General features: G+C 35.7%; 1 protein-coding gene across 20 annotated transcripts in view; it reads right to left on the bottom strand.

Moving 5' to 3' along the window:
• LOC145256522 (uncharacterized) overlaps nucleotides 1-14,917 on the bottom strand; it is a 104,461-nt gene that overhangs the window by 43,859 nt on the left and 45,685 nt on the right. For 14 of the 20 annotated variants that reach the window (XM_080115518.1, XM_080115530.1, XM_080115524.1 and 11 more), the window contains one exon: nucleotides 12,775-12,871. The exons of 4 other annotated variants lie outside the window; for them this stretch is intronic. In XM_080115518.1, the coding sequence (XP_079971644.1) occupies nucleotides 12,775-12,871 (97 nt within the window). Of the gene's footprint in view, nucleotides 1-2,412; nucleotides 2,628-12,774; nucleotides 12,872-14,917 lie in introns of those variants that run through there. 2 more of the 20 variants (XM_080115547.1, XM_080115534.1) reach the window with 2 other exon arrangements.

Genomic DNA, 14,917 nt, shown 5'->3' with positions numbered 1-14,917 from the left:
TGCATGTTCTTATAGTAAATTTGCAGAGATCAGTGTTATTTATACATATACTAATAGGACCCGTTAACTCTCCCTCCACTCGCCAAAAAGTAAACTACAGTTGTTGATAACCAGCAGGTACCGTTTGAATCTGGAAAAAACAAATAAGGGAATGCGTAAATTCGTATGAAATAACAAAATTAGGAATATTTGTCCATTAGAATAAAAATAGAAATTATATATCGATTTTTTAGAATGTATGGACTGTCCCTCTATATCGGTTGCTTAGAGTTATAAACAACTATTATGTAAGATTGGCTTTCAGCATAGACACACCCAGAATAGACGTCCTCGACATTCCCATGTAAAGAACGTTGAAGAGCACTCCTCTTTTAGTTGGCGGTGGTAGATAAAAAAACTCCCCCAGATGTAACTGAAAATCGTAGGCAGCATACAAACCGCAAATAATATGGTTGGTAACAGTGTCGATATGAGAGAAGTGGATGTATGTATCGCTCGCGAGTACAAATCAGGCAGGCTTTGAATTACAGTGCAGAATGAATATATCTATATCTGAAGAAGCACTTGTTGAATGATATTTTCGTAATCAGGATAGACGAAAACCTGAAAATATGGCAATTGTAATGCAAAATGTGGAGGTGGATGTAAAATAAAAATTTACCGAGCCACCTCCTCCAAAATTAAAACGTGTGCGTGTGTAAAGAAACAAAAATAAGCAAAAGTAAACATGTTTTTGTGATTGTGCAGTTTTGCCACCTCGCTCTTTTTAAATAGTTTAATCAGGTTAAATGTAAGCCTCACTATCTATTTTTTTCATTAAATTGTTAGGTGGAAGGGCGCTGTTTTACAATTGGTCATTATTCTTAGGGTAACAACTCTTTTTTACAAAGTGATCCTTTCATATTTTCATCTCATAATTTTGGACGCTAATAGGCTGTCAGTAAGTTTGGTATTTTTGCATTTTTGCAACCGTGCTGAAATAACATTATTATTTGGAAGGCCATTTTTAAAATGCAGGGTGTTATTTTAAATAATCAGTGCTTCTCCCTAACAATTTAATAAGAAAACATGTCGTGAAGCTTGAATTTAACCTGGAAACTATTTAAAAATAACGCGATGGTAAAAGTGTTCAAGCACCGAAAGTTTTTACGACGGAATTACAAAAACATACTTTTGTTTATCGTTGTTGTTTTGTTTTTATGGTGGGAGGATAATCAATTATATAACTTCTATTGTTTTTAACAGGTGCTTATGAAATATAATTAACCGTTTTTACGTAAGTAACACGCCGTCATTTAGCTAGCAGAATGACCGTTTCATATCTCCCAAAAATTCTTTTTACATTGGGTCGGCAACATAACACCGTTCCCGCCTGGGAGAGTGTTTTGTAACTATTCTGAGTTTCAACAAAACCTTATTATTTTGAAGGCCATTTGTAACATGGGGAATGGAGGGTATTTTGTTACGATGCTTTGCTTTCACTTAATGATTTCATAAAAATGGGAACTCGTGACTCTTTTGCTTCCCAATTTTTCATCTGCTAAAATTTAAATCACCTGATTACTGTATAGCATTAATAAAATAAACCATTCCTTCAAGTGCTGCTCGTTATGGACTTCGCTGAATACGATATTAAAAAAGATTTTTTTGGTAATTATCCACCTATGTTACTGGGCCGGTGGGTATTTTCTAACTATTTTGTACTTTTACCTAATAAATTATTAAACAAAAAAAGATATCGCAAAACTTGAAGTTTATATATATATATATGTATATATATATATATATACATATATATATATATATATATATATATATATAGAGAGAGAGAGAGAGAGAGAGAGAGAGAGAGGTGGGGAATTGACCTTAACGAGATAAATTCATGATGATTTAAACTTTATTAATAATAAAAAAGAACAGTTTATTTTCAATTACGCGCAATTAAGTTACCGAACTAGGGGTGTATTGTTACTATTCTGTACTTTCACCTAATATTTTATAAACGACAAGGTGTTGTAAAACTTTAATTTTACTGGAAAATACTATTTAAACAGTAAGATAAGTGCATAAGCCCCACTTTATTTAACATATTTCTTTACCAAAGGAACTTTTTCTTTATGGAATGTGTATAGTTTTTAGAGGTACTTTCGTTTAATTAACCGTTTATCCGTAAGTAACACGTCGACATTAGGCGTGCGGAAGAACTGTTCAATATTTAACAAAAATTCTGTTTACATTCTTGGGGGCTAAGCACCCTCCTGTCTTTTAAATGTAAACATAATTTTTTGTGTTTTCAATTACAAACCATAGATGTGTTTAAGTTTATTTCAAGAATATGGTAATCAGTAGGTAAGTGTGTGTATATGATCGGCTCCTAGCTATAAGTTTCTTTTTAGGGATCGCTAGGGTTACCTGTTAGCATAAGTAAACGATGTACGAAAATCCGTCATTATGAAAGTTGCTTCCTGCGAATGTATGTTGTGCTATATTTGTTTAGCAATATTTGAAGGTCTGTTTCTGAGTGGTTATAGAAGTGTAAGCCATGTTTAGTTTCAGAACAATTTCCGATGGTTCGTTGTTCTACACAAGTCCTAGGAGCTGACTGGTTTGCAGTAGACAGTTCTCGAGTTGGAATCCACAGTGCAAAAGATGTTTCCCGTGTTGACATGAGGAAGAAAAGCATATGCAAAATTGCTACAGAAAGGTTTAATATTTATGGAGCAATTCTGGTTTTTGATTGGTTGGTAGCAGGATGTGAATTAATTCGATTCGTCAGTTCCTAGCAGCATCGTTTTTAAATAGAATCTCCCCACTGTGCGAGATCATACTCCATTATCCTTCTGGAAGATGGGATGTGTCTCCTAGCGGCTTCGGCTGCAAGGAGACAGGGTAGTCGTACTCGTCAAGGATCCGTTCTTGACACTCAGCCGACAGGGGAGGGGCCGAGAATCGGTCAGCACCTGTCGGACTGAGGTACACCGCTTGCGTACTACCTAGACCTTGCCACCGGGCTTTCCAGTGGCGCAAGTTAATTTCTTGTCACCTGAGGCGCCCCTAACGGGGAATACCGACCGGGTGCCCAGGCAATTTTTGTTGAGGCGAGAGTGCCCCTTCTTTAGGGGAGCTCGCTTGTTCGCCACCTTCCAGCCTTGTGCCACATTTTGATGTGGTGGGCAGCAAATAAATAACTACCCCATTATCGTTAATAATATTGTAACATCTACCCTATTTTTTTATAATGGAGAAGTCCCTTTGGTTCATTCTGCCCCAAAATAAATGTATATTTGTATATTCAATTATATATAAAAATAAAATTAGAAATCATTTGGATCTGAACATTTTAGCACGTAAAAATACGCCTTTTTAATCGTGTTCAAATGTCAAACAGATATATATGTGTACAGAGAAGATACATAAAAGAAAGATGCAATGTATTTTTACCTTAAATGGGGATGAATATGTGAAAAAGATGGCTGTTCTTAAATTTGATTATGCAGTTTTGTTCGAAAAATGCATACATATATACATATAAATAAATATACATATAAATAAACATAGATACAATATGTACCCGTTTTAAAAGAGAGTGTTTTTGTTAATTAAAACAATGCAAATAATAGGGCATTTTTGATAAAAAAAAAAGAAAGAAAACGAACGTGTACGAAAAAGTCAATTGTAATTTATGCGCGCCTTAAAATAAGCATGCAACACATATTTGTCGAAAAGAAGATTGGCACAGAAAATTTTTGCAAAAAAAAGTGAATTTTTTATTTCAGTAAAAGTATTAGTTACACATTAGTAGGTTAAAGTGTTAATACAAACAAAATGAATGCAGTTTAACGTCTTGCCCCAGACAATTCTTTTAATATATAGAAATTTATATGCATACAGAGGTATGAACACATTATTCAGTCGAATCCCCCAACAATCTTGATAGCAAAACGCTTTAACTTTATTCTTGTTGATGGTTTCGTGAATACATCAGCGATATTTTGTTCTGATGATATGTAATTCAAAATAATGGATTAATTTTTCACCTCGTTTTTATGTAATGGTATTTTATATCTATATGCTTGATATTTGGTAGATTATCGTTTTCATTGCTAAGACTATACTGGCTTTATTATCAAAATTAATTACTACGAGGCTTTTAGTTAATTCTAGCTCTAAAATAGTCTTTGGGATATTTTTAAGGTATATTCTGCTTCACACGTAGAGAGATACAATCTGTTGTTTTTTAGATTTCCATGAGATAATAGGCCCATTTTCTGAGTGTCTGAAACAATATGCAGATATCCTCTAGCGATCTTCGTCGTTTCCCCAGTCTGAATCCGAAAACCCTTCTAGCTTGGTTATCACAGTTTATTACTACGGGGTTTTTTAGTTAATTCTGGCTCTAAAATAGTCTTTAGGTATTTTTAAGGTAGAGTGCTTTCTGGGTCATGTCTGGTCTCGCAATAAAGTCTGCTTCACACGTAGAGAGATACTATCTGTTGCTTTTCAGATTTCTATGAAATAATAGGACCATTTTCTGATAGTCTGAAACAATATCCAGATATACTTTTTCGATCTTCGTTGTTTTCCCATTCCGAATCTTAAAATCCTTCGAATTTTAGGCGATCTTTTGATTTTCGAAATATTAACTTCTCTTCTTTAGTTCCTTGTAAATAACGAAGGACTTGTTTAGCTCTTTTTAAATCCTTCATTGTCGGTATTATATAACTTGATAACTTTTGTGACATTTTTGTTACTGAATAGCATATATCAGGTCTCGTCCCAGTCATTAAATATACAAGACTTTCTATCATTTCTCGGTATAATTTATCGTCTATTATTTTCAGATTCTGTCTGTATATTTTTATTAATATCATTTTCGACTGAAGTAGAGCCTTTCTAGCACTCTACCATTCTAAATTTTAATAGTATTTTGTCAATGTATCCTGATTGATTCATCGTAATAAGTCCTTTTCCATTGAGTAAATTCTATCCCCCAAACCCAGGATATTTAGCCAAGATTCGTCATTTTGAATATTTACTTAATTTGTTCTTAGTATCGGTCAATATTATGTCACAATTTTATGCGATGAAAATATCATCGACTCATAAAACCCAAATCAGTAGTTTATTGTCTTTGTGTGCAGTATTTAAACAGGGGTCTGGAGCGCATTATCTAAATTGTTGTTTTGCTTTAGAGCGTAACTGGGAGACTTCTTGTAACTCAGCTTCCAGGAGACACCACAAGCTGTTTTAATGAGATATTTTATATATATATATATATATATATATATATATATATATATATGCATATACATGAAAAAAAAAAAATAAGATAAAAGAGAGCATCGAAAAAAAAGTTGATTTGTTTTAATTGTGAATTTATTCAAACACAGGACTGAGATTTTTTACATTTCCGAAACTGAGGACATCCTAACACAACGCATTGACGACCCTTGCTTATTAAAGTGGAATATGTATAGTCGCAATACATATTCACATGAAATTTTTTGATATAGTTCTGCAAAAGAAAATAATAGATGAGATAAATAACCATTAGAAGAACCTTACGCGGCTTTCTAAATATTTGATGATTGCAAATGACTACACGTTATTTAGTTTGCGTTAGTTTTTTTTAATGTTCCTGTATTTTTAGGATGTTCATATGATTTTATTCATAATAGCTCTAGTATGTATTGATCACTAACGTTACATTACACAACCTTAGGCGCGCACACACGCTCAAACGCATGTAGACACAACCAACCACCAACCCAGCCAGCCAGCCACACACACACACACACACACACACACACATATACACACGCACACACACACAAACACACCCACACACATATCTATATATATATATATATATATATATATATAGAGAGAGAGAGAGAGAGATATATATCAAACGTAATACAGACAAAAAATTATATAATATATACAAGTATAATATTCTTTTTTCTTGGATGACAATACTTTTTTTCGAATCTGTTAAGCTTATAATTAAAATATTTTATTCTTAGTAATTGGATTACTCTTATTGTAAACAATATAATGCAATTATTGATAAAACCTTTTAAGTGTAACTAAGTTATTAAGTGTTTTCTTGATAAGCAAATACTGTTTTCAGAATTCGAGTCGTGTCTGTTCTATTATATGATTCTCACACTAATTCAATTATATTAAGGCTTAACTATTTACGCAAGAAAATAAAGTGAAGTGAATTAATATAAACGTTTAAAAACTTTATTTATAAATACTTTGCGAGAAAAATATGAGGCAGTTAGTCATGGATGGTTATCTGTGAGTTTTTGTCTTTGTATATCTGCTAAAAAGTAAATACAAGAATTGTTAACAGAATTGCTTAATGAGCGTCGTAGACGAGTGGATTACGATGTTGCTTCATAACCAATAGTTTGGAGGTTTCCATAGACCTATCGCTTGTCGTTTAATTTGTTGCTTTTTTTGTAATTTCAGTGGGTAATTTTATTAAGACAAATAGAAAAGTAGAAATAGTTAATTTATTTTACCCGAAGATTAACTCAAAATATAATCATCGAAATGTTAACCCTTGCAAACAAAAATGTCTAATATTTACATACACTATACTAACTACAAATATTTTCCGTTATAACAATGCTCATCAAGAACTGTTTTATTCCACTGGGAATAGAATTTATCAGGGTTTTACGAGTAGACCTTGGAATGCTTTTTTTATCCTCCATGACGACATCGCAAAGCTGCCGGATGTTTTCGATTTAGCGTATCTCCACTTCCCATTCGAGAATTTGTCAAAGATTTTCTATTGGGGTCGCCATTTCATCACCTATACTCCCAGCCTCTTAAGTAAAGTAGTGGCCGTCTTGGATATGTGTCGGGGGTCATTGGCATGCCTCCGACTTGGTTTCTAAAGGAAAGGGATAATGATCTGCTCCAGTATTTTATAGTAAATATTAGAGTTAATGTTTCACTCAATGAAATGTAACTCCTAAACATCATGCAACCCCAGACATTCCAAGCACTATGCTTGACTATAACCACAACAGATTTATTATTTTAATTCTCACCACAGATGCTCGAAGCTATTGGAACGAAACAAATTAAACCTGTATCTCATCACCCATTAGAACATAGTTGCAGTAACCCATGTACTGACTTCCTGGTGCATCGTAATTGTCTGTATTTTTTTAGATGAGGTGTTGTCATTTATTGAGATTGTCGGACTGACTTCGTCATCTTGGTTGTTATAGTCACAAAGTTTCGGCCGTTTTGCCCTCCGGCCTTCATCAGGTGTTTTGTATCGGACTAGGGAACCGTTTGTTAGGAACATTGAACCCAACCCTTTATTATTATTATTACAGGGGGTACCGTGTTCGGGACATAGTTTCTTATTCTCTGTTTTGAATGTTACTTTTCACTGCTTTCGTTTAGGATTGAACTCAGCACCTTTGGGTAACTGTAAACTTTGATACAACGTTTAGGACCACTTGGCCATATGTCACTAGGGTAATTTATACGCTTGGTTTGCTCAGTAGGTTGTTATGTCCGAGCATGTGAGCTGTTTCTTTAAGTTTTCTCACTTGCCAGTGGGTCTCTCTTTTTACTTCATCCCATAGGGGGCGATGGTCCCCCTCCATCCAGACATGGTTGGCTATACCCGATTTTTCCGTCCCCCCTTTAGTTACCGCTTTTCGGTGTTCTTCCACCCTTACTTTGAGGGGGCTGCATGTTTCACCCTTGTAAACGTTTCTGAAACTGCATGGCAATTGAGTATATGCAGTTCTTGGTCATGTTCTCCTCTCTGCGGGGCTTCACTCGTACCAGATGTCGTCTGAGTGTTGACTCGCTCTTGAATACCGTCCTGATGTTGTAGGGGGCACATATTCTCTGAATCTTTTCGGAGATGTCTCGTATGCATGGTAGGCATTTTTTTAAATCGTGTTTTTTTTATTCCAAAAAACTCAAAAAGTAACCGACAAACTATTTTTTGGCCTCATATAATAAAGAAAAAATGTGTAAATTAAAAAATATGGAAGATAAACAAATGAATTATGTTTTTTTTGGGTTTTTTTACTTACTAAACAGAAAATTAAATCTTTCGTCAATTCGTGGCTGTGAAATTAATCAAACCGGAAGTTCAGTTTTATCAACAGAACAGATTCGCAGTAACGGTTAAAAAAACATATTTATTTTATTTGATATTTTAATTTTAATAATTCGCGAGGTAAATTTAATTTAAGAAGATAAAAACATACCTCGACTCTAAAAATTGGTTGTCTGAAAATTTCAAATATATTGGTAACGTAGAAATATGGTTTTATTCGTTTAGAACAAACCAACATTTACATTTATATATATATATATATATATATATATATATATATATATATATATATATATATATACAAGAATTTCAGCCCTGTGTTGCCTGTGTGTTTGAAGTTGTGTGTTGAGTAAGAAGAAAAAGGTGATAGTAGGAAGGCAGACTCAAACCCGTACCGCGAAGGAGGAAAAGAACGGGGAAAAACCTGACGTCTTTGCTGTTACAACTACTGCAAAACTGGAAGCGACGTAGGTTTAATTAAAGGCTATGCAATCGAAAAAAGGGGATGACTTTCGAAAATATTGGCGCAAAAAACGACCCCTCACTTTTGAAAAGTGCCCAGTTGTCTGTCCTTGTTGCCATGTCACTAGTAAGGGTGATGGAGGTAAACGTTTTGTCTGGGCTGACGTTATCCGCCTGATAGTCAGGGACCCGAACCTTGGATTAACCACTAAGGAGGCTGTCCTATCAGCAGACGCAAAGTACTGGGACTGCTGTATTGCCATTTGGTGAGTGGATCTGGACCATGCAATAGTCTCTGGTGGGGCCTCTCGATGCCATACTAGTGGGTAATTGTTACGGCTTTACCTTTTCGTGTGCTACAAATAAAAAAAAAATTCCTGTCTTTTTCTCTCTTACTTTCCCTCTCTGTACTGCTCTAACCAAGTATGCCGACCTATTCCACAAATCCCAAAACCTCAACATGAAATATCTCCAGAATAAAAACTCGATTAAACCTAGAACCCCATCTTCCAGCGTAGACCCCTACTACCAGGTCTCCTTCTCCAATATCAGGGGTCTACGTTCCAACCTTCCAGAGGTTGAACCCCAATTACAGGAGACGAAACCGGACATATTATTTCTATGTGAAACTGGAATAGGGCCGACCACTTCCCTAGATGAGTTCATAATTAATGGATACTCCAATTTAACAGCTAAATCTGACTCCCAAGATCGCCATGGGCATGGAATATGTGCCTACATTAAGGATGGCTTCCCATGTGGCAGGGATATCTCTAGAGAAGATCCTAATTTACCCTATATGTGCTTCAGGGTTGCACTTGCTAACACCACTGTATTTATATTTGCCCTCTATAGGCCCCACAACAGCGGAGTTACTATCTTTAAGAGCATATCTGAGAAAATAGACCACATACTGTCTTCACATCCCTCGGCTAACATCCACATTTGTGGTGACTTCAACGTCCATAACGTGGAATGGCTGACCCATTCAAATAAGACAGATGATGAGGGGAGGTTTTGTCATGATTTTGCCATTGCTTATGACCTCACTCAGATTGTTCGCGAACCCACCCGTGTGCCCGATACACCCAATCAATATGCAAGCCTCTTAGACCTTTTTCTTTCAACTTCCCCTGAGCTATGTTCATGTACCGTTCATTCTCCTTTAGGATCCTCCGACCACTCCGTCGTATCAGTTAAGATAAAAACGAAATGTAAGAAGCCATCAGACGTACCCCTCCACCGTACTGTATACCGATACTCTATGGCTGACTGGGATAGCTTCCGTACATTCATATCTGATTTACCTCTGCACTCCATGTTTAAAAAGGAAGTGTCCTCTATAGTATCAGATCTGACCGAATGGTTAATTGTAGGCATAGACCAATTCATACCATCTAAAAAATTCCAACAAAAACCTAACAGCCAGCCATGGTTCTCCCCAGAATGTGCTGCTGCTATCGCGCACAGAAATCACTTTTTCCATAACTACCAACGTAATAGATGCACTGAGACTAAAGCTGCTTTCAGGACTGACAGCAACCACTGTAAAAGAGTAATAAAAAATGCAAGAGAGCTATATGCCCAGTCTGTTAAATCCAAGGTAGCTGATCAGCGGCTTGGTTCCCACCAGTTTTGGCAAATAACAAATAGGATCTTGAACAGAAGTGTGCGTTCTATCCCAACAATTATCAATGGACCAGAGGTTATCTCGTCAGCGTCAGACAAGGCCAAACTATTTGCAAAGAACTTTGCAGCTAATTCTACCCTATGCGACGAAGGCCATCAACTCCCCATATTTCCTCCTATAACACAGAACAAGCTTGGTAACATACAAATATCCGTGCATGAGGTCGCCAACCTAATAAAAAACCTAGATTCCAGTAAAGCAACTGGCCCTGATGGCATCCCAATTATAGTGTTAAAAAAGCTTCAACCAGAACTTGCTCCCATACTTACGAAACTATTTAAGCGCTGCCTTAAGGAGAAGTGCTTTCCGACCCCCTGGAAGACTTCCTCAGTTTGCCCTGTATTTAAGAATTCAGGTGATAAGTCATCTCCCTCTCAATACAGACCAATAAGTCTTCTCTGTGTTATGAGTAAGTTACTGGAATCAATATTAAATAGAGAAATAGTCAACCACCTCAGCAGGAATAACCTTCTTAGTGACACACAATATGGTTTCCGCTCTGCAAGATCTACCGCAGATGTGCTGACGGTTATATCCCACAGGATTAGTGAATCTCTTGACAAAGGCTTCCTTTCTAGGGCAATTGCTCTCGACATATCAAAGGCCTTTGACAAAGTATGGCATAAGGGTCTACTTCACAAGATTTCCAGCTACGGTATAACTGGAAATGTTTTCTCAATCATTAAATCATTTCTCTCTGATAGGCTCATAAGAGTAGTGGTAGATGGACAAAAATCGGAGGCCTGCAATATAAATGCTGGAGTCCCTCAGGGGTCAATCCTGGGCCCAACTCTCTTCCTGATCTACATCAATGACCTCCCTAAACACATACTTAAATCATTCGTTGACATCTATGCTGATTACACGACCATCTACGGCAACACATCAAAGGCTGTAAATGACGAAGTTCTCTCGGATTCTCTCTCCTCTGATCTCGAGCGCGTGGTTCAGTGGGGGAAGATGTGGCTAGTTACCTTTAATGCATCCAAAACCAAACTCCTATCCTTACATCATCAACGCTCTGATCCCCAGCTGGCATCAATTGTAATGGATGGCTCTCGTCTGGGTGAGGCCCCGTGTTTTGACAAGCTTCTGGGTTTGACCTTTACTCCTGATCTGAAATGGAACAGGAACATCAAGTCTGTTGCCAAGGTCGCAGGAAAGATGGTGGGATCCTTCTACCGCTCCAGAAGATATCTCACTACTGATGCAATTCTCTATCTATATAAAAGCCAAGTACGGCCAAGGATGGAATACTGTTGCCATATCTGGGCAGGAGCTGCCAAAACAGCCTATCATGCCTTGACAGAGTACAAAATAGACTTCGTGGTTTAGTGGGGGATGCCCTTTTCTCTACCCTGCAACGCCTCTCCCACAGAAGAGACGTTGCGAGCCTATCCTTGTTTTATCGTTATTTTCATGGCAGGTGCTCGTCTGAACTCCAATCCCTGGTCCCCCCTCGCCAATCTTTCACGAAAAACACCCGTCTAGCTGAATCCACTGTGAAAAATTTCCCCCACTCTATATCTGTGCCTAAATCAAAACGCGGATTTCATGAGCAAAGCTTCTTTCTTAGAACTGCACGCCTGTGGAACTCTGTTCCGTCTGCCTGCTTCCCTCCGGACTACAACTTGGATGTCTTCAAGTCTAATGTTAACAAATTCCTAATGAACCGCCCCCTAATTAAACACTTCATAAAATCTCCTCACTAACGTGATGTACTTATAATAACCCTTATCCCTGAGTGGCTTCCGGGCCTTGATAAGTGGTGATCACTGAGTAAAAAAAAAAAAAAAAAAAAAAAAAAGTTGAGGGTGGAGAAATTAATGTTTTTTTTTCGGTATTTGTCGTCTGAAGGGTCGAGCTTCAAAACGATACTGATCTGGTGAAAATCCGTCGCGTCTACCGACAGTTTTAGGCAGACATGCAAACATGCATATATACATTTATATGTTGGTAGCTCAAATTTTCGGCCAAAACCGATTAAAAAGCTTGCCCTATCTCTGAATACCCTTTATGTAAAATTTCAAATGTTTAGACCAGCAATTGTCTGAATAATTTGGTAGAGACTGCAAAGCTCATTTTTTCCACTTTGAATCCAATTATGACTCCTTATAATTTATTTTTTGGACTCAAATTAAGTTATCAAGGAACCTACATCTAAAAGTTCAATTGTTTATACCAAAAATTGGCGGAAGAGTTTGGTAGAGTTCTCAAAGGTTAAATCGTTGAGCTTTTACACTTAACAGCCAAATTTCTGCCCGAAAACTGATTACAAAGATTTATCCAAATCTCATTACCCTGTATATCAAATTTTGAGTCTGTAGACTGAAAATTGACAGAGTTATTGCGTAGGAAAGTCTACACAGACAGACACAGACGGACAGATACTTACACTTTTATAAATATATATATATATATATATATATATATATATATATATATATATATACTGAGAGAGAGATAGAGAGATACAGAGAGGGAGAGAGAAATGGGAAGAAAGTGTGATACTTACAATACAATCACAATCACGTCCATGTATGGTTTTATAAATTTTGTCGCTACAATTACTACACAGGTGTAAGTAAAAATATGTTTTTCTTTAAGCGAACCTGAAAAAGAGTCATAAAAGTTGCAAATCAATAAAGAACATCGTTTCTTGCCAAACAGTAAAATCTATCTGTAAAAAATACAAATAGCTTATAAATGAACATTTAAATTAAAATGGCTACGTATATCGTACTTTTCTGGATACAAGTTTGATGTTTCTGAATGCTTTACGTACTATTTACTTTCTAAATTTATTTTAAATTAAATTATAATACATATTACTAACAATTAATTAAGCAATCAATGCACAAATGAACGTATCTTTATGTTAAGGAATTAACTCTAGACAAGGTGATAAATACATTCATAAAAAGATATTACAAAACAAAAAAAAAATTTTTAAACGAGCAAGACTGTAGGAATGAAGCACTGAACGGGTTGCGAGTTCAGGAAATACTTGTATAGGACACTTTATTACAAAGATCACTCGAATAAAAGGCAAACACAAGCTGAAAGAAAGGAAATATCGAATAGATAAAACTACATGAGAACATGTAAGAAATAATGTCCCTTCTCTCGATAATTTTGGTTGGAGATAGAACAGATATTATCAACAAACTCTACGAATGAAGTGCAGGATTGATGATTTAAACCTGGCATGTGTAAAACAAACTCTAACGGAGAACGTCAGAAAGACCTCTAGTTACCTACGGAAAGCAATATGTTTCTCTCTTTTTTCCTACTCAACGAAGACCGTATATAACACAAAATCACAAAACGTACTTATTCAATTGTTACAGAAATTGAGAACTTTCCCCAAATATATTGTTTGTACTAACAAACATATTGTCTACAAAATTTCAATAACATTTTCGCTCATGGATACGTTAAAACGGAAGGGACTAGCATGAGTTAAATTGCATCAAGTAACTTTACAACAATAATACTAGCAACAATAATTGAAGCAACGACAACAATTTCAAAAAGCGAAAGAATAAAAAAAAATATTTACACAAAAGGCAAAAGAAAAGCCACTTTTAGAAGGGTCGCACAATCATAATGTTCGAGGACTTTAAAGCTATATGAATCTCACATGTATTCGCTGAAGTAAACTACAACATTTGTTCAGTCTTCCTTGCAAATTCTCGTAAGTGTGAAACAATATTCGAAAACGCTGCAAACAATGAAACAAGGATTTTATTGTAACAAAGGTGGGGCACAAAAAATATATTTGATACACAAATTAATACGCCCTATCGCACATAATTTATTAAATCCATAGGAATTTTGTCGAAAATATTCCATGAAAGAAATATCCTGTTTCATATGCGATGTATATATTTAAATGTGGAAAAACATGAGATCGATTATTTTCTCATTCATGCTAGTATAATGAGCGTACAGTGTAAAGCCATTAAATTAATGGAATCTTGGATGTAAATGTTTGATTTTCGTTTAAAGTTTAACCACGCAGGAAGCCATTGGAATTCGATCAAATATTAAGGAACAATACCCAATCGTTATGGTACAAATGGTAACGGACATATGTCACCTTCTTATGAATGTTAAATAAGATAATATATATATTACAAAATTGTTTCTTATACAGGGTGTTCCAAAAGTCTTGGGCACATTAAGCAGATATGAGGACTTGAAATATGCCCAAGACTTTTGGAACACCCTGTATATTAAATATGCTTTGATTATAGGCGCGTTAGACAAAGAGTTATCATTCTTTAACGAAACAGAAACTAATAAAAACGAAGTGGCAATTATAGATTTTGTCAAAATTCGAAAGAAATTAGGGTCTAAGAAATAAATCTAAATATAAAATAATTGGGTTGATTGTAAAATTTTTACTCGATTTAATATATATATATCGATTATAAACGGAAAACAGTTGGGGAGTAATTTTACCATTGTTATCGTACACTGAAATGATTGAGATAGAGTTATCAGGTACAACATGAATGTACAAAGCGGAACTAACATGCAGCAGTTCGGTCCTAGAAAAACTCCAAAAGTGCGTACAAATGTTTGTTTTACTTTTTACTGTAAAAATGATACAGACAAATAAGCTAAAGCCAACAGAAAAAATATTACAAATT

This window comes from Euprymna scolopes, chromosome 32 (assembly GCF_053919585.1).
Source record: "Euprymna scolopes isolate OS-2025 chromosome 32, ASM5391958v1, whole genome shotgun sequence".
NCBI lineage: Eukaryota > Metazoa > Mollusca > Cephalopoda > Sepiida > Sepiolidae > Euprymna > Euprymna scolopes.
The sequence above is the reverse complement of the archived record's forward strand: the minus strand, read 5'-3'. Positions and strand labels throughout refer to the sequence as shown.